Source organism: Tiliqua scincoides, chromosome 4 (assembly GCF_035046505.1).
Source record: "Tiliqua scincoides isolate rTilSci1 chromosome 4, rTilSci1.hap2, whole genome shotgun sequence".
Lineage (NCBI taxonomy): Eukaryota > Metazoa > Chordata > Lepidosauria > Squamata > Scincidae > Tiliqua > Tiliqua scincoides.
In genome coordinates this window covers 149,752,440-149,777,128 of record NC_089824.1, presented here as the reverse complement: position 1 = coordinate 149,777,128, position 24,689 = coordinate 149,752,440, and the positions used below count along the sequence as shown (strand labels likewise).

The following is a 24,689-nucleotide window of genomic DNA, read 5'->3' as shown; positions in this document are numbered from 1 at the left end:
GGACAAAGGGATACTGAGGTTTCATAGAATGTTTGATGCTACCTAGGAATCAGATATATATACAATTGTGCTTGTGAGAGAAAGTTAGTCATAACTCAAGCAAAGAAGCTCCTCTCTTTATATGCCTGTTGTCAATCTAAGGAAACATGATGTCCTTGTTTGCTTAGGTGAGTCTATCTCCCCCAGACAGGGCAAAGCTAAAATCTTATTTCCCAGAATGAGATTCAACCAGAAAAACATAAAAGTATCTTTTGCAATTTCCTTTGAGCTTTGCTTAAAAGTCAGTAAGAGGTACATTTCAAAAGAGGTTCCAAAGAGAAACCAATCAATGGATGTGGAAGCCTACACAATTGACTAGTATTCCCCAGGGAGTGTACGATTCCCCTGATCACCCCTTTGGTTTTATCTGTATTAACCAAACTACTTCCCCCTCAACAGCTACCAAACCTACAATGGCATAATATTGACCATTTTATTCTTAATCCTATTTTTAATTATTCGGAGTATAATTAGCTATCCTCCAGTCCTCTGGCACAGCGGTCATCTCAAGGGACAAGTTTCATATTTTAGACAAAAGACCAGCAACTTCATTCAGTTCCTTAAGAACACTTGGGTGTATGACTTATTGATCTTTAATTTGTCAGTAAGTTCTAAAATGTCTTCTCTTCGAACCTCTACTTGACTAAGGCTGCAATCCTAACCACACTTTCCTGAGAGTAAGCCCCATTGAACAAAATAGGACTTATTTCTGAGTAGACCTAGCTAGGATTGTGCCCTTAATCAGGAAGGGATGTTCAGGCAGTGTAATCTGCCACGGTCTTCTGCTATGAAAACAAATTTATCTTAACAAGCAAGCAGGTGAATGTGAGAGAAACTCGATATCTCCCCCTTTTCCTCCCTCACCATCCAGTGGGCCAACTGCTTCTCTGGCAGGTTTCCTGCTTCTAACATATTTGATGAAGCTTTTATTATTCCAGAGAAATACTAAACCAGATTAGCCTAGAGCATCTGTGGTTGGACTAATAAGTATGGGAAGTATAGCTGTTATGTTTCTTTTGTAAAGTACCATGTACAAAGATTGTGCCAGTAATAAATTATTAATTGCCTAATTCTATTTCCTTATCTTCTATAAATATGCTTTAAACATTAAAGTAGGCAATCTTCTACTTAAGGAACTTTAACCTTGATTTTCTGCACTATAAGGGCTTCTTCGCACATTCTTCCAGCAACATGAAAAAGCTGTTTCTACATTGTACAATCACACATGCACACTCCTCTCACAGGACCTGCACGCGAACAATGTGATCACACGTGACTGTGAGGCTCAGTTTTTGAAACTGCATGAAGCTGTGTTGGACTGCTGTGGAAATGCCTGGACCTGTATATCCGTAAATCTATACTTCTACTCCCCTGCAAATAGTACATACATTAACATAAGCTGAAGAAGCCAAGGAAAAAGCAAAAACAATTTTAACAGTCTTGTTTTGAGAACATTAATTGCTTGGTAAGTTCTGCAGTTCAGTGCTCTTCCTTATCAGGACACTTCTGTTCCAAGAACAAAAGTTGATTGTAAAGTTAACAGCCTATCTTTATGCTAACAGGCAAAATAGGACACTGAACAAAACTTTAGAATGACAGGAAATTGAATATTCATCTGTACTGATGCTTAAAACTAGTCTCTTTCAGGCTAGCCCATAAGTCACAAGGGACCTGAAATCCTACCATTTCCTCTCTGTGGCTCCATATAGTAAATCTACTTTTCTAATTTCATTATTCCAAGTGCTCTGTTCTCTTGCTGCTTGAAGATAAGAACACTTGGGAATCTATCAGCTGGGCAGTGAAAAAACAAACAGGTGACTTGTAACCATAAAGAATTCCTGTTGGTGTGGAAGGGCATCCCCTGAAATTCAAAGTAGTAATTGATACAATGTAATGGATGACGTAATGGAAGTTCCCCCATTTGTGGGAAAGCAGTGAATTCAATGATGATACAAAACTTCAACCCTAGGAAGTCTTCAAAGAAGGCTGTGGCAGAGGGCAGAGTACACCAGACAAAACTTTCAGGCAGAAAATATGCTCTCAGAGGAAATAAACCGCACAAATTCAGCACTTGCCTGTCTAACCAGATTTCTGTAGCACATAGACAACATTGTGCAGGATTACCCTATACCAGTGGTTCTCAAATTGGTGGTCACAACCCACCAGTTCGTGTAAAGGTTCCCCCGTCCCTTTAAGGGGCAGGGGAAGGGGAGAGGCAGGGAAGCGATCCCCAGGATCGCATCCCTATGGGGAAGCGAGGGGGGGTGCTTGTGGCAATTTATGAAGGCTGCAGGAGGTGCAGGGAGGCCCGCACAGTTCTCTGCAGAGCTTCCCGAGGCTTGGAATGTTCGGAGAAAGCAGGCGCAAAGCACTTCTGTTTTGCAGAAGGTGCTTTGTGCCTGCTATTATAGAAAGTTCCAAGCCTTGGGGAGCACTGCGGAGGGCTACGCAGAGCTCCCCGCACCTCCTGCAGCCCTGTCTAAATAAAGTCACAAGCACTCCCCTCGCCCCCCCTTAGCCGCTCCCCTAGCCCCTCCCCCGTAAGAACTTACTGAGGGAGTAAAGCCCCCTCAGAGTTTGAAAACCACTGCCCTACACATACCAGAGAAAAAATTAGGAATATATTTATGGGAATATATTAAGAATATATTTATGCAAAAGAAATTAACATTTCTGCCCAAGGTTGCATATACACAGCAGGGGCCAAATGTGTACTCCTGCGGGCCAGGCAAAAATGGATTAAAGCAAACTGCAACATTTCCAAAAATACCACAGGCTCATGGGTCATTCTTGTAATAAACACAAACAACAGTAGGTCATGATGAAAGTAATATCAAATCATGGATTAAAGTTCAGATTGGTCTGTCTTAAGGTCTGAACAGACGAACCATTGTTATAGGGAGACTTCTACCACCTGTGGTCACCCTATCATAGAGAAGGGAATCCTGAACAGATAGGAAACCAAAGCACACCACCTGGCTCTTGCCAGTGAGTCACTAATCATGCCATTAGCCTGGCTTTAGACTGCCCACAACTCAGGTGTCACTGACTACCACCCTGTGCTTGTAGTTGGTACATGATGTATTTCTGATGTTAAATCAGTTTCCATTGCAAGAACAAGGGTAGAAAAGCACTTTGCTTAAATGCATTTATAATTTTATCTGTGTCTATATCAGTTGCCACTGCCATTACTACTGGCAGTTTTCCCCCCAGAACCTTATATTAGGCAACCTTATATTAGAATAACTCACATCTCTAGCTGCACTGGTGCTATGAATTTGCTGAAATTAAAGTAAAACAGAAAATTTATTTAATTACGACAAGCAATTTCTAGCTGTCAGGAAGATATGCAGACATGGACCACAGCTCATTCTGAAGAGAGGTTAACCTGTGTGGAAAAGTGTAACAGTGATAGGGAAATGACTGACAAGGAGTATGGGGTACAAACTAAAAAAATCAGACTTCAAGCAAACTAAAAGATCAGGTTGCATGAATTCCTCCACTGTTCAACCTTAATATGAAGAGAGACATCTTCATATTGCCTGGGCTAAAACAAGAAGCTATAAAATGAATTAACCTGTTGTCCTTGTAAAAAGGGGTCACACAATGGCAACTGTGGGAAAATTGGAAGTTCTAGGCGTTGCAATTGGAGGGGAGGGAATTGGAGCAAGCTGCAGGCATCTCAGTTCCTTTGTAGATGCATCATAAGCAGGAATAAGAATGGCAGGCCTTGTAGCATCCTTCTGTTAAAGCAGCAGTAGCAGCTGAAATTCTGCCACTCACAAACATTCAGGTGACAGAGAAGGCTGTGGTCAAGTACACGCTACAGTTACATGAGATCAATTTGTCCGACACAAATTTGAGAACTGACACACTAGTCAGATTTCAGCCATAAGGTTCTACACACCATCAACTGGGAAGGAGAAATGTTGCTGGTAAAAGAATGATGTACATATTCAGGGCCACAGCAATTGGAGACAGTGAAATATATGAGCAAGATAGAGAAGACAATGCTCCTGAACAGAATGGTGATAAACAAACAGCGTGACCTGGACTGCTCCGCTGGGCAAAGGTTACCAAGCAGGCAAGCTCTCTATCAGACCACTGGATTAGCTATCCAGTAGTAATGAGACCACACATGTGTTGCTTTGCCAGCAATAGAGAAAACTAGTTCATAGTTTGGGGACTTTCAGACAAGGTGGATGAAAACGATGACAACGTAAACTATGATTAACCTATATATTTAAGAACACTATGGTTTGATGTGATATTTGAAGGAAGTTATATAATTTGATACAGTGATTGTAACTTATCAGAAATCAAGAGCTTCTCCATTCTAAAATAAAGTGTTATCTTACATAACACCATGCAGTAATTCCAATTAACACTGAAAAATTTCATAGCATTTGCACCATCAGTTAACAGAAAGAAAAAAATAATTACCTATAGAACAAAAGGAAGCCATATATATGATACAACAAATTCTGACTTACCTGATGTCCCTGGGAAGTTCTGGCCACCTCAGGTTCTTTTTGATTGCATAGTGAGAAATTGCAAGGACCGCCATGCCCAGACACTCGTTTTCAATCTCATGAGACTCCTGATCATTCTTAGGGTCCCGAACAGGTGCAGAGCACCGTACCAAATCATTCTGTCCCTAAATGGAAAAAGTGAGAGAAACCCATTTTAGCCACATGCACAACTGTACTGTATCATTTCAGTCACCAAATATCAATGAAGAAATAAAGCAGGCCATCTGCCTTGTGATATGAAAAGCAGCAAAATTGCTTCTTCCTGGCAAAAAAAAGTAGCACAACAAGCAATGAAGTAATAGGGCCACTAGAGCACTACACAACATTTGATCAAAAACTTCATCAAGAAATTCTGCTTAAAATGTTTATTCTGAACTACAGATGGAAATGGAAGGTCCACATGCATGGCATAAATGGGTCTGCATACCTAGCATCTACTACCAAACATACTTTTTAATGTGAGCAATGTATCCATGCTCATTTATACACCTAGAAATTAGAACACTTAGTTATTCTTAAAAAAATAATAAAATTGATCATGCCAACACAGACATGCAGAAGCAAGGGCGGTTTGACAAAGTTATTTTTAAAAACCAAGCGCCAGCTACTGTCACCCCAAGCACAAAATGACAACATTCCTTCTTACAAGTCACTTACCTGTGCAAAAAGATATTCTAGAGAACTTGCATCAAGGAGAGGTGTACCTTCTTGCACTTGTTTCTTTTCATAAGAATTCTTTGGTTTCTTTGGGGAATGCCTCCAAACAGATGGTTCATTTTCATTTGTTCCATGCCAATTTGAAAAATAAAACCTTGAAAAAATAATATGTGTTAAGGACTCAAGGAAATATTTAGGTGTTGTATGCACGCATTCAGATGAAAAGAAGAACAAAATTGGATTATAAATACTTAAAAATTTTTTCTCATTGTGGGAATTCCAGAGGAATCTGGTTGGCCACTGCAGAAAAAATATACTTGACTGGATTGACCTTGGTTTAATGCAGCAGGGCTCTTAGATTCTCACCCCCCCCCAGCCTCAAGTACTGAATTCACCTGAAATCAGTCAGCCAAATGCATCTGTAACTGCTCTTAAAAGGCCTTCAGTGACTATGATTCCAACCCATCACTAGGCAACCCATTACCGAGCTCTTGTGCTCCTAAAGCTACAATTCAGGCTAATTTCTTATCTATCAAGTCTGTTTAAATCAACAGTATTATCACTGGTCAAAGGGTTTTGAACTGCTCTTGTGCTCTCAGCAGTCTACCTAATTACCCAAAATGCTGTTTTGCATTCAAAACTCCTGCTTCTTTGTTATATAGAGCAGCTGCAACAACCAGGTTACAATCAGTCTAGTAATACAGAAATATTTCCATTTACTTTTCATTCTGAAAGATATGCTTAATGAAATATTTATGAGAATGTATATGACTAAATGTTTCAAAAACATCTGATATACTACTGGTTCTAGATATTCAACTACTACTGAAATTCAATTTTGAAAAAAACCCACTCTACTATAGAATACATTTAGCATTATGCTGCCAAGCTAGGCTCTGTATTTTTCGCGCCACTATTTTCACTTTTATCATAGTTATCAGTGTTGAACTTAGGAGCTGCAGGGCCCAATTAGAAACATTTCTCGCAGGGGTCCTGGTTCACATCCAAGGTCAGTAGAATCTTAGAGATATAAATACAATTTGTTATTGACTTTATATCTTTATGGTAGAAGGGAAAGCAATCAAAATATGTGCTTACAAAGTGTAGTTGAGTTAATGGACCAAAGAGATCTAAGCACATTTCAATATAAAAATGCATACATGTAACAAAATGCGAGTTACCTTCAAAAAGTAAATAGTTACAAAACCACTTGTTTTAGTGACTGTGGTATTTTTTAGTAAAAATATAGATTTTATTTTATAATTGGTTTAAAGCCAGCCTCAATAGCTATTAAATTTACACACTTATGTTTGAAGTACTCACACTGTGAAGAAAAGGGAAATTAGAGTAACATCTGAAGAGAGTTTGAATTAGAAAGCTGGAATCCGAAAGAGGTTGCAGCATGTGTCTCTGGCCCTTGTAGGGATTCCTATGGGGGATGCTCCAGCAGAATTTTGTCTCCAGAGGCAAGACTCTGAATTTACTGCTAGAGACAAAGTTAAAAGTCCAGAGAAACGTCAAAGCCGGGAAGCTGTAAGTTTGGAAAGTCAGGCCTGTCTTATGTTCTCTTGGCACCAGGGAGGAACTTTGGAGATCAGAAGGACCCAGAAGCTGGGTCATCAAAAGAAGGAGTGAAGTGTTTTTCTAAAAGATCAGGAGACCTCCAATTTTAACAACAATTAATGAGAATTGGGGCATTTCTTCTAACTGGACACCTGAACTGCCTACCTGCAAACAGATAGTGATTACATCACCTTATTCTTTCTATCAATAGGAGCGTTATAAAAAGAGGTAATAGTGTGGTAATTTTTCCTTTTTTGCTATTTCTGATCTCCTGGGGAAGATACTGTAGGCCAGGAAACTCCAGTCTCGCTACAGATGCAAAGACTAGCTCAGGGAACCAACATAGTTATTTTAGGGTTATTTAGTATTTCTTATTTTGTGTACTGTATGTTATTTCTTAATAAGCTTTTTATTCTTTTAAGGGCTTATGCTCTTCATCTTGCTTTATTCTTCTTAATTAATTATTTTAATTGAATTTGCACTGGAGTAGTTGCTTGAATGAAAGGAACACAAACACAAATGCCTAGCTAAATTCATTGCCTAAGCCCTAAGCCATTTGAACACATTACCAAAAGTAGAGTTCAAGGAGGAGCATCTCAGCTGTCTTCTTTGTATTGAGAATGGCAGCTGGACAGAAGTGGTGGCAGCTACCAATTTGCATAAGAATAAGTTATGTTGGAAGAAGGAAGGATTGTGGGGAAATTTTTGAGCGCAGCCTCTTGGAAGGCACAGCATATTAAGGAGAGGAGCCGGAGACTCAAAGGTAGTGTGGTAGATATGCCCAACCCAGACTAAAGCAGGAGAAACTTTCAGTCCACAGAACTGATGTCTTGACACTGATCCAAATATTAAGCAGTCTATAAAACTGTTAAGTATAAGACAAGCAGGAAGTCTTTCTCTTTTTTTGCTTTGATTGCAACCATTTTTTGCTTTGACTGTTTTAATGAAAACAAAGTCAGGAAAGTGAATTTCCAAGAGCATTCAATGAAATAAGTGGTGTCATTCTGTTTATATGAGCTTCTACCACAGCTAAATGGAGTTCCTACAGTGAAGTGGAGCAACTCACAAGACCAAACTACACATTACTATAAGAGTGTACTTCTTTCTAATTCCCTACATAGCAAACTATGGGGGACAGGGAGATTGAAACCATGAAGAATGGGAAAGGATTAAAGTACTCCTTCCCTGGTGCCACAGCTCTAATCTGGATCAGGGCCTCTCTGGCTGCTCTTTAGGAAGAAAAACTAAGTATGGCAGACCTCAACATTTGTTTAACACAATGTGGAATTTGGTCCCAAGACTGAGTTGTGTACCAGAAAGTGCTTACTTCAAATATTGCATCATGAATTCAATAGGAAACCTTATTGCATACATTTAGTGACAAAGAGCATGTACAGTGCAATCCAGAGCACACTTACAAGTAAATAATAATAATAATAATAATAATAATAATAATAATAATAAATAAGTCCATCAAACCCCACAGGATTGGCTACTGAGCAAACATGCATAGGATCGCACTATAAATAATTCATATTTTTATACAGAATGTGGTTCATTTTTAAAGTTGTAAAATTAGACTTGGCAACTCAGCTTTCCCTTCTAAATCATATTATTTATTTATTTGTTTGTTTGTTTGTTTGTTTATTTATTAGATTTATATTCTGCCTTTCTCCCCGAAGGGCACCCAAGGCAGCTAACAATCAAAACATTAAAATACTGGCATAAAATACTACCTCCCTTACACTATTAAGGGTGTAATCCTAACCAACTTTCCAGCACCAAAGTAAGGGCAATGCAACTCCAAGGTAAGAGAACAAACATTCCCTTACCTTGCCTCTGCCCCCCAACTGCAGGGTGCAGTACAACTGTCACCAGAAGATAGGTGACAAATGGGGGAGGAAGGCACCACAATAGTCTCCCTTGCCATCACTATTAAATGCCACACTCTCTCCCTCCACTCCATTCTAGAAGAGTCATCCACATAGGAGGAGGACTGTTAGCATTGATTTTAATCACAAACAACCCAAACAACTCAAGTTCCAGTCCAGCATCCAGCCAGGCTATCTTGAATTTCTTTCAGATACTACTTCCTTCTTCCAAAGTGTGCAATTCAAACGTGTTCTTGGGCTGGCACGAAAGCCCTTGCGCCAGCCCAGGACTGTCACAAACATGCCATAAGGTATGTTTGCACCAACCTGTGAGTCGGGGAGGCTGGCGCAAAGATGCGTACAGGCCTTCCTGTGCCAACACAGGCCCCAGGCTGGGTGAGTTTGAGCCAGTCTTTCCAGATGGGCGCAGGGGTTGGGGAGGTATGGAGGAGGCATTTTGGGCAAGGGGAGGGCAGGCGGTTTATCAATTATTCATTCAATAGATACTCTGCCTCTCATTCCTTTTAGACACCAATGTGAGCACTGAACAATAAGAAAAATTAATGCCTGTCATAAGCATCAAAAACTGCAAACTTTTCCAGGCCATCACCCATTATACTCTAAGTGAGATTACCTGCACAAAAGTCCAGAGACTGACTGAATCTGAAATTCTAATGACTTAAATAGCATATGCCAGAGAAAAGACACAATTCATGACTATCTTTAAGTTGCAACAATTTTTCTACAGAATGCAACACATACCTCATGCGATAATGAACTCGGAGTGCAATTTTGTCATCTATCTGGAAGACATGATTTGGTGCATACCACAGTTTTCTGTTCTCATCAAAGAGTGCAAACAGATTATGGCACAATGGTGATATAGCTGTTAAAACAAATGATGGAAATCCATATATTCAGTAGATATCATGAAACACACATACAAGTGCCTGAACAAGTTGTAAACAATGACATTATTCAATATTAAGTGGCACATGTTGCAGCTGAGATGCTCAAAACCTGTACCAACAACACCAAATGTGGATTTCCAGTTTATCTGTTATAGAAGTTTAGAAGACTGAAGACTTTATAGAGCAAGGGACCATATGATCAGTTCATCATCTGGGGTCCGCCTGCTTTATGTGCCTAGCCTGAAGATTGGTGAGCATCCATAGAATCAGAACCAGTAGTGGTGCAATGTCTTTGAAATTAACACCATATCCTTTTAGGCATACTGTAATAAATCTATTTAAAAATAACTTTTGGGGTTGGGCTAACTCTCTGTAGTTTGTGCTACTGCTAATTCATTTTGATTTAATTATTGTTTTATATTTTCATTTTGTGGGGTGAACAACCTTAGACCTTACAGGGGAAAGGCAGCAGGAACACTCCTAAGTAAATTGAACTAAACATTAAAGCATTCCAGTACACATTGCCAACTACTACACTTATGCAGTCTGGCAGCAATACACAGTACTAAATGCATATGGTCAAACCTGGAATGCTTTACTCCAAAAATTCAGCCCTGTGAGAACACCAGTTTTCCCTTCCCTCACATGCAACAGGATTTGGGGAAGATGTCCTTCCTCTTTCTCCCATGGAACATGCCCACCAGTAACTCTCTCATCTACTTGAGCATTCTTCATCATATAAGCTTCCACTGCTTTTATGGGATGAAAATGGGAAACCAAAGAGAATCCTTCTGCAAAAAAACTCAGTCTCCCAAACCTTTGTTCTAGAGCAGGGGTCTCCAAAACCCAGCCCGGGGGCCAGATGCAGCCTGCAGCGAGCCTCTACCCGGCCTGCGGTCAGCCTCTTGTCCCCTGAAAGCCTCTGGCCCACTTGACTGAACATGACCAGAGTTGTGCTCTGATTGCATCTGCAGGATGTTCTGAGGGCCAGAGAGGCTGAATGAATGAGCCCACTCATTCATTCATTTATTCATTCATCTAAGTTCCATCTCTAATTTATTTATTTAAATTTTATATTTAAAATTTTCCCAGCCCTCAGCACTGCGCTAGATATTTCATGCGGTCCTCAGGCCAAAATGTTTGGAGACCCCTGTTCTAGAGACACACACCCATATCACTGCAGGTAGAGTTGGAGCAGGTTGGAGCAGTATTCAATATATAAACAGAGCCTCTGGAAAATTCAGGCAAATGGGAACATAACTACATAGGCAAGAACTAAAAAATACCAAACAAGTTTGGCTCTAGAAATGGGGATTTTTACCCCCACCACCATTTCAAGTGTTTATGGTGCGAATTCTCATAGTTTAGAATAAGTAGAGAAACATGTCTGACAGCTTTTAAACTCAATTGGCATAAATGAGCTTTTAAAGTATTCACTGTTATTTATTAAAACAGCTTTCATTTATTAGCCAGGATCAACAGATTCATTCTCTTTGAAGTCTGCCTAAGAGATGTTTACCATCCACGAATAGTTGAAAAGAGCAGGGCATAGTAAAGAGCCCACTGTTGGGATGGAGGTGAATGGAACACATTTATAGAAGAGTCCAGATAGAAAAATTTCTCCAGATAGAAAAAATTCAAATCTAGTTTATTAGTTACTGCAGTATACATCACTATAGTTCATACATCACTATAACTAGAGAAGTAGTTATACCAAAAAATTGCAGAACAAAGGACATAAAAACCATCCTGGAGATCACAGTTCCATATTTAAACAAACATAGGCCTGTTGAAAAGAGTCTGGACTCTCTAGGTTACTGCCTGCTACTGCAGAACTGAGTGACACAGTAAAGATGCAACTGTTTAAACAACTCTAGTTGCACAGGAACCTCTGGCTGCCTATTAACATTTCATTAACCAAAAACCAAACAGAATCAAAAGAAAGAAAAAAAGGCATTATGTCAGAATGCCAGATGCAAGGGAGGGCACCAGGATGAGGTCTCTTGTTATCTGGTGTGTTCCTTGGGCATTTGGTGGGCCGCTGTGAGATACAGGAAGCTGGACTAGATGGGCCTATGGCCTGATCCAGTGGGGCTGTTCTTATGTTCTTATGATCCCAAGGGTAAAAGGTATTCTCCCTTCCTATGCATTGCATCCGATTGAGCAATCCTGCATAGATTTGCCAGCTGCAAATACACACGTAAGCAACATCAGTGAGGTAAGATAGTTATGAAATGAAACTCACAGCATTTCTGGGCAGCTTCAATGCAAAGGTCTTCTGCTGTATACTTGCCAGATGTATAACAAATAGAAGGCTTTTCTTGCAAATAGAATACCACCTCTAGCCCTTGCTCTGGAACTTCTGTATTCACTTCAGTTTTCTTGGAGCTTCTCATTTTTGCACAGAAAGCCATCGCTTTACAATCTTCTTTTACATTTATATACTAAACACACATAGTGAGAATTAAGAAAATTAACAGTATTAATTAATTATTAAGGATTAAGGATAATTAATTAATTATTAAGGATTAATTATTAGTTAATTATTAATTAATTATTTTAAAAAGGGCAACACGTAAGTAAATCTTTTATTCTGACTTTGTTTCCAAGTATTACAGCTGATGAGTAATTGTGTCTGTATGAGTTTATATAAACGCACACTTCCCCCCCTTACTTAGTGAGAAAAAAATACAATCAACTAAAAAGAAAACAGAAAAAGAAAAGGAGAAAAAAATTATTACACACACCTCTTTAATAGTACTTACAAAAAAATCACACACTTATGAGTCAGAGTATTTGTCAAAGCCAGTGAAAGGGACAACGCAAATGAAATTCAGAAACTATAAAACTTAAAATAAGATGCTTCTAGGAGCCATAATTCATTCTAGCAGCAAATCATAGCAGGCTTTGGCTCCCAGATCTCCCTTTGAAGATGAGGCATTAGATAATCTAGTTTTGAGCCTTGCAAGCATTCATCTGGGACGAAATGGCAAGATTAGGGTCACAATCTTTAATACCAGCCAGCATCAGCTCTTGCTCTTGGGTCAATGCGTCCAAGATAAAAATGTTTCATTTGTCACAGATAAAATGGAGGATCTATTATTCAAATGAGGCCTTTGGAACAACTATTGGTTATTTTTACTTCAGTGCACAGTACTAAAGCAGATAACTAAGAGCCCAATCGTATCCAATTTTTCAGTGCCAGTGCAACTGTGCCGATGGGGTGTGCACTGTATACTGTAGTGGGGAGGCACTCACAAAGACCTCCTCAAAGTATGGGAACATTTGTAGCCCCTTTCCTTGGGACTACATTGCAATTGCACTGGTGCTGGAAAGTTGGATAGGATTGGGTCCTAAACCATTTTAGTGCAACAGAAAAGAACTGAGTGCAATCTCGTATGTATAGATGCTATGCCTCATCCTACAAAGTATTAAACAGCATTTATGTTTCACTGCATCATCCATTTATGAGAAATTTTAGAGAGCTGGGTGGGTAGGGGCAGAGAAATGAGAGTTGCAAACAAACAAAAGCTATGCAGGTGTCTCTAAGCCAGTGGTTCCGAGACTGTGAGCAGTGGCTCCCAGGGAGCTATGGAAACTAGCCAGGGGAGCCATGGAATTCTTGCCAAAAACCAACCTCCCTATACAACATATAGGATTGTAGCCCTAATGGGGAACCATCAGTCAAAAAAGTTTGGGAATAATAATAATAATAATAATAATAATAATAATAATAATAATAATAATAATAATAATAATAATAAACTTTATTTATATCCCGCCCTTCTCCCCAAAGGGACCCAGGGTGGCTCACAACATATTAAAAACAGATTAAAAACATAATTTAACCACAAATAAAAACATATTAAAAACACATTAACATATACCCATAAAAACCATAGTCAGATAAAAAGTCAGATAAAAAGAGCAAAACATAGCAAATCAGAGGAATCAGGCCTGTAAAAATACTAAAAGATACAGAAAAGATGTTTAAAAAGGCCATGCACTCAGAAGGCTTCTTAAACAAAAATGTCTTCAGGCCTCGCCGAAAAGTCTCAAGAGAGGGAGCCATTCTCAAGTCAAGGGGAAGGGAGTTCCATAATGTTGGTGCCACTACTGAGAAGGCCCTGTTTCTTGCCGCCGCCCCACGTACCTCCTTAGGCGGCGGCACTTGTAAAAAGGCCTTTTCTGATTACCTAAGAGGACGAGCCGGATTGTACGGAAGTAGGTGATCTCTGAGATACCCTGGCCCAGAGCAGTATAGGGCTTTAAAGGTCAAAACCAGCACCTTGAATTGGGCCCGGAAACGAATGGGCAGCCAATGCAGCCCCCGGAGAAGCGGGCTGACAGAATGAGAGGAGGGTGGGGCCAGAGGCAACTGAATGGCTGTGTTTTTCTGAGCTCCTGAAAGCTCTTGGGAAAGCATGCTATTTCCTCCCAAAAAACCTTGGGTCTGAGGAGATCCGAGGATCTGTGATCAGGAGAAATTCGATCCTACAGATGGTGTATGGTTTCGGAGAAGGGTCCAGCCAGGGGCTGTTGTTCTCCAAGGGAACCCAGCCATTAATGTTGGTAGAACTAAGTGAGTGTTATTCTGCTGTGTGTGTCTGGCATTGATTGATTGACTGCCTGATTAAGCTTTTGCCCGAGGGAAGAAGGAGGAGGGACAGATTTTCCCCCTATGGGAAGAGGAAAGAGGTACATTTTGTATTCTCACCACCACCAGATGATTCAGTGATAACCAAGGAATCAGAAAAGGAAAAGGAAGAAACTAGGGGGCAAGGGGGCAACAAGAAGACGACAAAAAGAGAAGGTGAATAATAAAAAGAAACATGATGGTTAAGGGAGGATGGAGTATTTACTCTGTCAACATAAATGGCTTAAAATTCACCTCAAAAATGAAAGAAAGTCTTCCTTCAATTGTAAAAGTTAAATATGGATAGGTCATAATATTACATTAGAACAATGGGAATAGATTTGGGAATATAATATAAAATTTATTAGAGCAACAAATTTTAAAGAAAATGTATATAAAATGTTTTATAGATGGTACATGTCACCAGTAAAACTGGTAAAAATGAATCAGAACATATCAAAAAATTGTTGGAAGTGTAAATGTGTAAAAGGGACGTTTTATCATATGAGGTGGACATGTAAAAAAAATGCAAGTATATTGGAAAATGGTGAGGAATCCAATACAAGAGATTGTTGGATTTACGATATCGCTAAAACCAGAGTTAATTTTGCTTAATATTACCTTAGATATTATAGATAATGATGTGTATTTAGTTATTATGGTATTAACTGCTGCAGGGATTTTATATGTTAGATACTGGAAAGATATTAAAATTCCAATGAAAGATGAATAATGAGAAAGAGAAAGAAAATAATGAATGTGGCAGAAATGAATAGGCTTACAGAGATTTTGGATCAATAGTGCAAATTGACACAGATAGAGCAATGGAGACTATTTTATGCTTGATTGAAAATGAAGTTGTAGATGTATAAGATAGGGTATTTAGATGAATATATTGTATACATGATATATTTTACAGGATACGATATGACAGATAAATGATATTAAGAGGCTAAACTAGAAGAGAAACAAGATTAGAAGATATGTATTAATTGATTAGATATATTGATATATGATTGCTTGCACCCTCAAACGGTGTGTTTTTGTGTTTTTTGTGTGTGCATGTTGTGTAGTGAGTTTGTGTTTGTTTATATTTGTTGTTTTTATTTTGGAAAGTAATTAAATTTTATTTTTTTTAAAGTTTGGGAACCACTTCTCTAAGCCATTGTTTGATATAAAACTGGCTCAATATATTAAGGTTTATTTCAGTTAGTGTTCATCATGTGGTGGATGAACAAACAGCATCTGCAACTTCTCTGCTGTGCCCTTTTCCTTGCCTCAGATCTGTTGGATTATTCATCTGGTTGTTCTAAATATGATGCACATACTAGTATTAAGAGGACAGTCTACCATACTGGTCTAAATAGGTATCAAAACTCCACCACGAATGTACACATTTGACACTGCGGAATGTGTTCTCTAAAACTTCCTTCCAGGATTTGTTAAGTCTTCATATGTCCCTAATAAAGCCCCATTTCCACTTTCCCCTATGCTATTTTAAAAGGGGGGGGGGGAATGAAACAAAGGGAAATAGCGTGATTAATGCCACATATAGCATAGCTCCTTAGTTAAAGACAACTGACTTTTATCCCTGATGTACATTTGGTTTCTAATTATGGCAAACTAATTTTCATTATTTGAGAATATTTGTTGAAATATAAAATATTCTTAATAATTTTAAAGACATCATTTAAAAAACACAGATGCTTCACAAAAGAAAACATACCTGCATTTATGTGGCTGTCCGATTTCCAAGCCAGCTGAATGGATGTCTCTTCAAAAAAACCCAAAATGTATTCAGAACTGGTTGAGAGAGCAAAGAGAAATTGTATGAACCCACAAAATGTTACAGCTACAGAAAAAACCGATCAAGATGTTTGTTTACGTAGAATGGGTTTATAGCTAAGAATGTACAGATTTTCATTCTAATCATAACAAAGATAGCAAGAACACAAAGCTGAAGCTCAGTTCACGGTAATTTCAAAAGCTGTCATGTGATCATTTTACATTCAACACACCAACTCAAATGCAAGAGTCTTAATGTCCACACTGAACAGTAGACTTCAAACTAAAAAATTTATGATCAAGTGCAGTGGTTCTCAAACTTTCTCACCCAGCAATCCACCTTCAGTGCAGAACTTGGTTCACTAACCCAGATGTTCTAGTAGTGATATGATGGTGTCATCATGTCATCACCAAAATCTCTAGGTTGCCAAGCTTTCCTTCTTTTTTAAACACAAAAAGCCTGCTGCCAGAGCCTCTGTGCAGCAGTCTTTGGCCCATTCCAGCCTTGTCTCATCATGTCCTCGCTGATAAGCTTGTTTTCATTACTGAAAACACAACACAAGACCCAGAGAGGGCCAAAGACCACCTCACACGTTAAAAGAAGTGAAAGTTTGGCAACACAAAAGTTTTATCGGGGCATTATGTGACTCACCAAAAACTGGGTCACAACCCACAGTTTTAGAAATACTGGAACAATACACTAAAATCAGCATCACTTTTCCTTCATGTTATTTTGGCCTTTGACAACCCTTCCATATTGAAGGACTACAAGGCCTAAGCTAAAATACCCCTCTAGAAATAAAATGGTCACACAGACTAGTTTTCTATTGAACAGGAACACATTAAATGTTTGTAACTGAAGAGACCACCAGTTACCACCAAACACATCTCTCACTGGCAGAGCCCACTTTGTAAGACCAATCAATATACACATCAACTCAAGATATTGCTCTCATCAGAGATAAACTGGTGTGGTGAAAAAAAGCTCACCTTTCACAGATCACAAATAAAGGAATGAGGGAGGGAAACTAGGATAGGGCCCTAGTCTGCAAAAGATCCTCCGTCCCAGGTGGTCTAAGACACCAGGCCACTCCCAGAATACTTCCCTTCTATCCATCTCAGCCCTACCCACAGCCACTCATCCTCTTCCCCCTCTCACAGACGTTCAGGTTTCATCCCATCTCACCCTCCCAAACCTCACACACCAAGTTCTGAGATGGAAGAAAGTGAAAAGGGAGATCCTTTGCCCTTGTGACTCTCCAAAGGGATGACAAAGGGTAGATCCTCTTTGGTCTCACCAGTGGCAACCCACCACCAAGGGTCAGTCTGGGTGGAAAAAAACCTCCATTCGATGAATTTGACAAGCAACTGTGCTGAAGTTGTCAATCAGTTCCAAAACTGTCACAAGTACCACTGCTAATTTAATTAAGGAGAATGTTCTTTCCCTATAGAAGTACAAAAGTTCATCTCCATACTAACTCTGTATCAGCACAGGATTACAAGGCTTAAAACGCAGACCAAGAGGGGAAACAGTCTTGTTCAGTTATGCAAAGCTTCCCCTTCCACACAAAAGCCTTCTAATAAGGTATCAAATTTGTCTGAATTTGTCTGAATTTGCTCCAGAAGAGAAAGTAGGCAAAAGTTCTTCTAGACACCAGAACAGGCAACAGTTACTTTCTTAACAGGCATAAGTCACTTCCTCGCCAAACTATATTAAGCAATCTGTTACCACCACACACTGACAAGCTTCTCAACAACTTTCAGCAAAAGCTCCTAGCCACTTCCTCTGTTCTTCAGCAATTCACTTATTGATCACTGGCTTTCTCCCTCTGAACCCCACCACTTCTTGGGAGACACAGAGCAAAAGTTATTTTTGCAGAAAGGAGGAAAGAAGCTGCAAAAGTTGGCTAGAATACAGGACTTGATTTCTATGTTATAGGCTCAGCAAAAAGACAAGAGCATATGAAAAGTGTCCAAGCTACACTTGCTTCTGCCTTCAGGAGAAAGGAGCCCCATTCTTATGAAAACTGGTACAGGGAGAAAGAGGCTCAAAGTAGATGAGATGCCCCAGGAAGAAGTTTACGTATGAACCAAGCCTATGCCCAACACATATTTGAACAAACTCGCTATTTCATTCTAGACCTAAGCCGTTTGGAACACAAGATGTTTGACTATTTCACATTATAAAAGTGGAAAACAACCCTTAGCATCTTTCCATTTGTTCCACAATAACCACAACATGGACAGATCACAAACACTAGAATTTCATTCTATAATATGTCATTGGAAAGGAAAAATTTTTGTATTCCAAGACTATATAAATTGCTACTCCTCATTATAAAAGGCTTTGTTTTTAATAAGAACTATATGGAGACAATGGATCTGAAAACTGTTTATGCCATGAGCATTAAACACATATAAGATGCTATATTGAAAAAGATGCTTCAAATGAAGAGTAAAAACACAGAACTTTCCTGAAACCCTCAATAGTTAAAACTATTGCTTTTAAGAGCTGCTTTTATGTTACACTTAAACTTGGGCTTCCAATTATAGCAGCTGTTCCAGGAATACAAAAAACTGCAAGCATAATTCTTTCTACAATAGGGGCCAAAACAATCACTGTTGAGTCAATAAGTACTTATTACAGAGCTGGCCCATAGCCTTGCATTCTGTACAGGAAATCAGCTACTCTCACTCTTTCATACATAGTCTACATGAAGCTGATGAGGCAAAGCATTCCAAAATAACCCCTTTTTTGCCCAGCCCACAGGTGTGCACATTTTGTCCCTGCTGCATATGTGCAACATTGGGCTGAAATGGCTTCACTGCCATGGGTGCTAAACAGAGTTAAATTATGGATGTTATTTACTCTTTAATTAAACAAATGAAACAATTACTCCAGATGCTTAACAGGAAGAGGATGGAAAGGAAATTTATCCTTATTATAGACCTCCTTTTCAATAGAGCTTGCATGTTGTCACATATGCCTATAGTTTGGGGGGGCAATATGCCAGTATTAGGTTGCAATCTGCTGTAGGTATTTGTGCACAGCAAAGATTGAAGTTTACTCTATCCCTTGATCTTTCATGTGAGCCATTTCCTTTTTCTTCTACTATGTTCTTAAGCTTTGTACCCTTACACAGGATTATTTTCATCTTGTCTCTCTTTGAGGCCATTGTCCCAACTACTCTGCCCTGCACTTAGGAGGTTTGCAGAGCAGCCGTTTCTCTTCCAGAGGTCCCAAGGTCAGTGCTCTAAAGCACTTGTGGGAGGAAAAAAGGTTTATTTCTTATAAACATCAGATTTCTTATTTGTCTGAGTACCACAAGGTCAGGCTGCCATGTTCAGGGTCAAAAACCATGAGTGCCAGCCCTGATTCCCCCAAAGACCCTGCTGAGCGGGATCTGGACTTAGCCAGAGAATGAGCAGCTATTGTTCATTCATGGATACTTTCTACTTCTCTTCTGGACATATTCCTTTTGGCTTTTATCTATTTCCCATTTCTCTAGCTGTATCTATATCTATCTATACACACGGCTGCAGAGTTGCCTCGTTGGCTAGTTATCAGAATGTTTTATTACTTTTCTGTCTTATTTTAGCAGACTTATATCTTCCCTTCTGAACCTTCTCCTTGTATGCAGGCCAAGCTAATTAAAGGTACAAGTAGGCTCCTTGTAATCAAGCTATTTTGAACTTATGAGAAGCCCTTATTGCATGGTTTTAGCAAGATCTTACCCAGAATTCCTATAAAACTCATGTATTCTGTGTATGTGGTTGTAAGACTTCCCACACACAGGAACTCTGTTTCTAAGATTGCTCTTAATAAACAGATCAATGTTCTTTCTTCAGATTATTTAAATTATCCTATACTCTTACAAGGTCTCTGGCAGTTATACTCTCTTAGAAGATCTGTCAACTGTAAGAAAATATCAGGGCTGCAACATTAGCCACGTAGCTATGTCTCAGTTAAAATTTGGCCATTACTAAGGGGGCCAAGCCCTTCTTCTACTAACTTGTTTGCAATAGCAGCCTCACAGCCCAATCCTAACCACACTTTCCTGGGAGTCAGCCCCATTGACTCTAATGGGATTTACTTCTGAGTAGACATGCATAGGATTGGGCTGTCACTCTCCCTCTCTTCCCAACTCTGCAGCTACTGGTCTGGTGGAAAGGGACAAGAAAGTGCTTCTTACCTGTCTGGAAACTCCACCTGCTCATCACACTCTCTGGTCTAAAAGGAAGGAGGGAGCTGCTACACTTTTCACCTTTACCATATTTTCCATCTAAAATTATTTCAATTTATGCACATTTATCCTCCAGTGTCTTTTCTGGCTTAATTCCCTAGAAAGTTTGATATAAACTGACTTGGATTGGTAGTTGGACCAAACATTCTTCCAATATGCTTATCTCCTGCAAAAATCTGTTTCCAATTAGTAATTTAAAAATAATTTAAGGATTCTCTTGGACAAGAGGTATCCATTTCACAGCATTTTTCTCCAACCTTGCCAAAATATACTCTATTTTCCTATGCTTAAAATAGGAAACGTGGTTTAAAACCATCAAAATTCCTTACAGTCCCACACTACAACAGGGTAAAATGACTGAATGCTTCACACACAGATGAATTTATGTTTCAAGGTATTGACAATAAACCAGAACTTCACTCAGAAGATCCAACATTTCCTCTGGAAAATGTTAATTAAAGTTAATCAACAGGGCCTAAACTTACTCAAGAATAATTTGTTCATCACCATGTCTATATTGGTAGAGACTTATAAGTTGGAACCTGACAAGTACAACTCTGCTTCTAGAATAGCATTTTCCATCTCTATCCAGTCCACTCTAGCTGCTTGTACTCTGCCCCCTCCAAAATCACTACCATACAGTGAAGGGATCAGGAAACCCTCTGGAACAGTGTGGGATGATTTCAGGGATCAACCAAAGGAGTGAGGAAAGTCAGCGGGAATTCAGGGACACTTGCACAAGCAGAATCATCATCCACTTATTCAAGAGACTCTGGATCCTGGTCAGCAAAACTGTTAAAATATACACATCTAATACAATTTAGCACACTGTGAATGTTTTAATTAGAGAAAATATCTGGTTCTGCTTATATTTATTACACCCAGTGTCTTTCATTTTGTTCCTGTTCCATTCTCTTTCATTTTTCATTTTAAAATGAAAGAGAATGCAATGATCATAGTAGGACTTACTTCTGAGCAACCAGGCATAGGACAAGACTGAACAGCACATACCTATGAACAGAACAGTCCACTACAGGTTTTGTGGCGAGTAGCTCATGAACATACTTGACGTACTGTGGAATGCATCTTTCTAGACTTAGAGATTTATCCAATATATCTAAGAACTTTGTTTTTAACATAAATTGTTTCAGTAAGGAATTAACATAAAATATATTAATTTAGGATAAAAGATCTGAAAAAATATGTAATCCAAAACTCAGTATTAATCTTAAAATATTAAAGTAGGAAGGCAGCGTTAAAACATTGGGTAAATGTCACAGAAATCTATGATTAGCATGAAAAATTTACAGCCCTACCCATAATAGCTGTTTTATGGTATTTCAGTATTCAAGAAATTTGCGATGACAGCCAATAAAATAAAGCCTTTTATGGGTATTAATTTTTTTTCCTCTCTCCATACCCTAAACAACTTCTCTGGACAGAAAGCTACCTAAGCTCACTCCTCAACTCTTTCATGACCCATTCTTCAGATTTATTGAGAAATGTTTTGGTTACAAACCAGAGTGAAAGACAGAAAGAAGATGACAGAAAAAAATTGCATTTCTTCTTTCTAAAAATTTCTGTCTGGATGGGAAAAATCTCCAGCCTCAACAATTGCAATTTGAAGATGCCTAACTTGCTCCGATTTATACATGCACACACATGTGACCACCATAATGCAAAAAGCCCTGGAAAACGGATTATGCAGCACTCTCACACCAAGAATCTAAGCAACAGAAAAGGAAAGGCACTGCTCATGGCAACAAATTCCATTGCCAGCCAGTTAACAGTTTGCTTACCACCCCACATTCCTCACCAGTTTCTTGGGAGTACAAACGTTTAAGAAACCCATACACTTCCCTTAATAAGCATCAGAGACTGTAATGAGAATTACAAGACCTCTGTTCCTCTGAGTCATTGGTCATTATTGTTACCCGAAATACATATGAAGAGATTTCAGTTTTCACATCAGGTGCCAAACTGTCCAGTGCCAACATGGGTTGAACAAACTCAATACCTGCAAGAGGCTTAAGTATTAGTCTAGAACAAAGATTTTCAACCTTTTTCATCTCATGGCATACTGAGAAGGGGCTAAAATTGTCAAAGCATGCCATCAGTTTTTTGACAATTGTCAATGCATACAACTGACAATTGACAAGGCCAGCCCCTGATGACCAGGGGCTCACATTCCCTAATGGCTCTGTTAATATATGATCCTCCCCCAAATTCTCGTGGCACACATGCAGACTATTCGTGGCACACCAAAGTACCATGGCACAATAGTTGAAAATTGCTGATCTAGTACAATACTCTACATGAAGATTTCTATATGTTCATTGTGAAGGCAAAAGAAAAACTGCTATCCCAGTCAGAGGAAAATAAAACCTAATCAGCATGGAGCCCTTTTACTGAAACAATTTATAACCTGCAGTTATCAAAAAAGTCACTGGTTCATGTTTAGAAATATATTTCTGGTCTTTGAGAACACTGATTTTCATACAAGCTTACCAGTGACCTTACAAAAGAACTGTACAAGGTTCTTAATATCCGAATCTTAGTTATAGCAACTTTTCCTTAAATCAACAATCCATACACTTCACTCTGACTTACATGCCATAATATAGCAGGTACAATTAAGAAGAAACTGAATGCCAGGAACAAAACACTCAAAAGTCAATGTTTCTAGCAAAGCCCCAAGACTGAATAAATGTTGGGAGCTTATCCCTTCCCCCAATAAACTAAGTTAATGGCCACAACACATTAAGGTTCACACAAGGATGTGTACTAATCTAGTGAAATCTTTTCTTTTACTTCCTTTGAACAGCTACTTGCAAGTCATAGCACAATGGCCCCTCAGTTTCAAATAAGTTTTTTTCATGATGCAGAGGAATCATTTTCAAGAATCCCAAATCTTACCCCTCCAATATACCCACTAAACAAGCCTCAGTTCTATAATGAGTCATGAGTTGCTGGCCCATTATTTCCCCATCTTCCAGTTGAGAAGAAAACATGAGGAACATATAGCAATCTACACAGAAACGTACCGGAAGGACAGAATAGGGAAGTCTGAATAATTTCTCTTTAAAATGTCAATCATGTGATAGGATGCACAGACCTCCAACCACACCCTTATCTAGTCTCCTTAGCATGTAGCACTCTCACACATTTTATAATGTAATGCTTTGGGGGGGGGGGTGAGATGAAGGTTACCTTCCAAGGGGATTTTCCAGGAGACTTACAAGGCCAAAGAACAATGGGCTGCATCTGATGCAACTTAAGAGTCCCAAGAAAATTAATGAAATTTTAGTCACCACTAACTTGTCCTATTGGTGCTTAGCAATGACCAACTTTCTTTGGACTTAACCAAGTGAAATAAATAGCAAAAAAATCTGATGGAGAGAAGAGCTTCTACACCTACCACACTTAGTACCGTGCTGGATTGCAGTAAGTACATTCAAGAGGCTCCGATGCAATGACAAAGCGTGGCCGCTGGTTCACATGTTCCCTTTTCCCATCACAAAAAATTACAGATGCAGCCTTGGTATCCATGAGGGATCTGCTCTTGCCAGAATCTTCTCGGACCCCTGTATATACTGAAAATCACGGATAAAGAAATCCACTGTTTTGGTCCCTTAAAGCCTCCAAAGGTCTGTGGAGGGCAGATGCAAGTGGCCTCTGCAGGCTTCAGAAAGACCTCCGGAGGTGACCAGAGTCACAGCTCCAATTGCCTTCAGAGAGCTCAGGTTAGGCCCAGATTGGTTGAACATGGGTCCCAGGGACCTGTGTTGAGCCAAATCCACTAATACATAATCCATGGATACAGAGGCACCACCTGTACTGCCCTTCAACCTTGGCTTAAAGCCAATTTCTCATAATTCTTAAAATACACAGTCTGGTTCAACACCTGCAGTGGGACAGCTGACCAGAAAAGGAAAGGAAGTTTGAGCTTCTGTCCTCTTCTGCCCACCGACCCCCCACGCCATTTTCTCTTCATATTCCTGCTGCTTTTGCATGAACATCACAAAAAAGGCTAAGGGGTGTAGGAAGTGTGATATGAGTAGGGCTTCTGAGTGGTGGGTGTAGGGGTACACTGTACCTGGGCCCAGGGGCAAAATAGGAGATCTGGAAATTTCTTGGAATCTCAGCTGGCCTTGTGGAGAATTAAAGATGGAGGCTATGTCTACAGGGCTGATAGACCTGAGCTCCGCATTGTGAAGCCTGTTAGACCTGGGCTTCAGGGACTTTTCTATCCATTGCTACCCTCCCCCTGACCTGTTTCTCCCTCCCCCTGCCCTGTTCCACCTGCAGTTGCATAGCTAAGGGGGTGAAGGGAGTAGCAGTCGAACCGGGCATCAAGCTTTAGGGGGGCAACAAACTGAGCTTGATACTAGTGACTAAAATTGTGAAAATCCTGGTATGTATGAATAATACCATTATGTTATATATCATTG

At 39.4% G+C, this 24,689-nt stretch overlaps 1 protein-coding gene across 2 annotated transcripts in view; it reads right to left on the bottom strand.

Annotated features, from left to right (window-relative positions):
- JAK1 (Janus kinase 1) overlaps positions 1 to 24,689 on the bottom strand; it is a 76,493-nt gene that overhangs the window by 29,800 nt on the left and 22,004 nt on the right. For both annotated transcript variants that reach the window (XM_066622858.1, XM_066622859.1), the window contains exons 2-6: positions 15,936 to 16,012; positions 11,819 to 12,017; positions 9,425 to 9,548; positions 5,229 to 5,382; positions 4,533 to 4,696 (exon numbers count right to left, since the gene is read on the bottom strand). In XM_066622858.1, coding sequence (XP_066478955.1) covers positions 4,533 to 4,696; positions 5,229 to 5,382; positions 9,425 to 9,548; positions 11,819 to 12,017; positions 15,936 to 15,941 — 647 coding nt within the window. In that variant the 5' untranslated portion in view covers positions 15,942 to 16,012. The remainder of the gene's footprint in view (positions 1 to 4,532; positions 4,697 to 5,228; positions 5,383 to 9,424; positions 9,549 to 11,818; positions 12,018 to 15,935; positions 16,013 to 24,689) is intronic.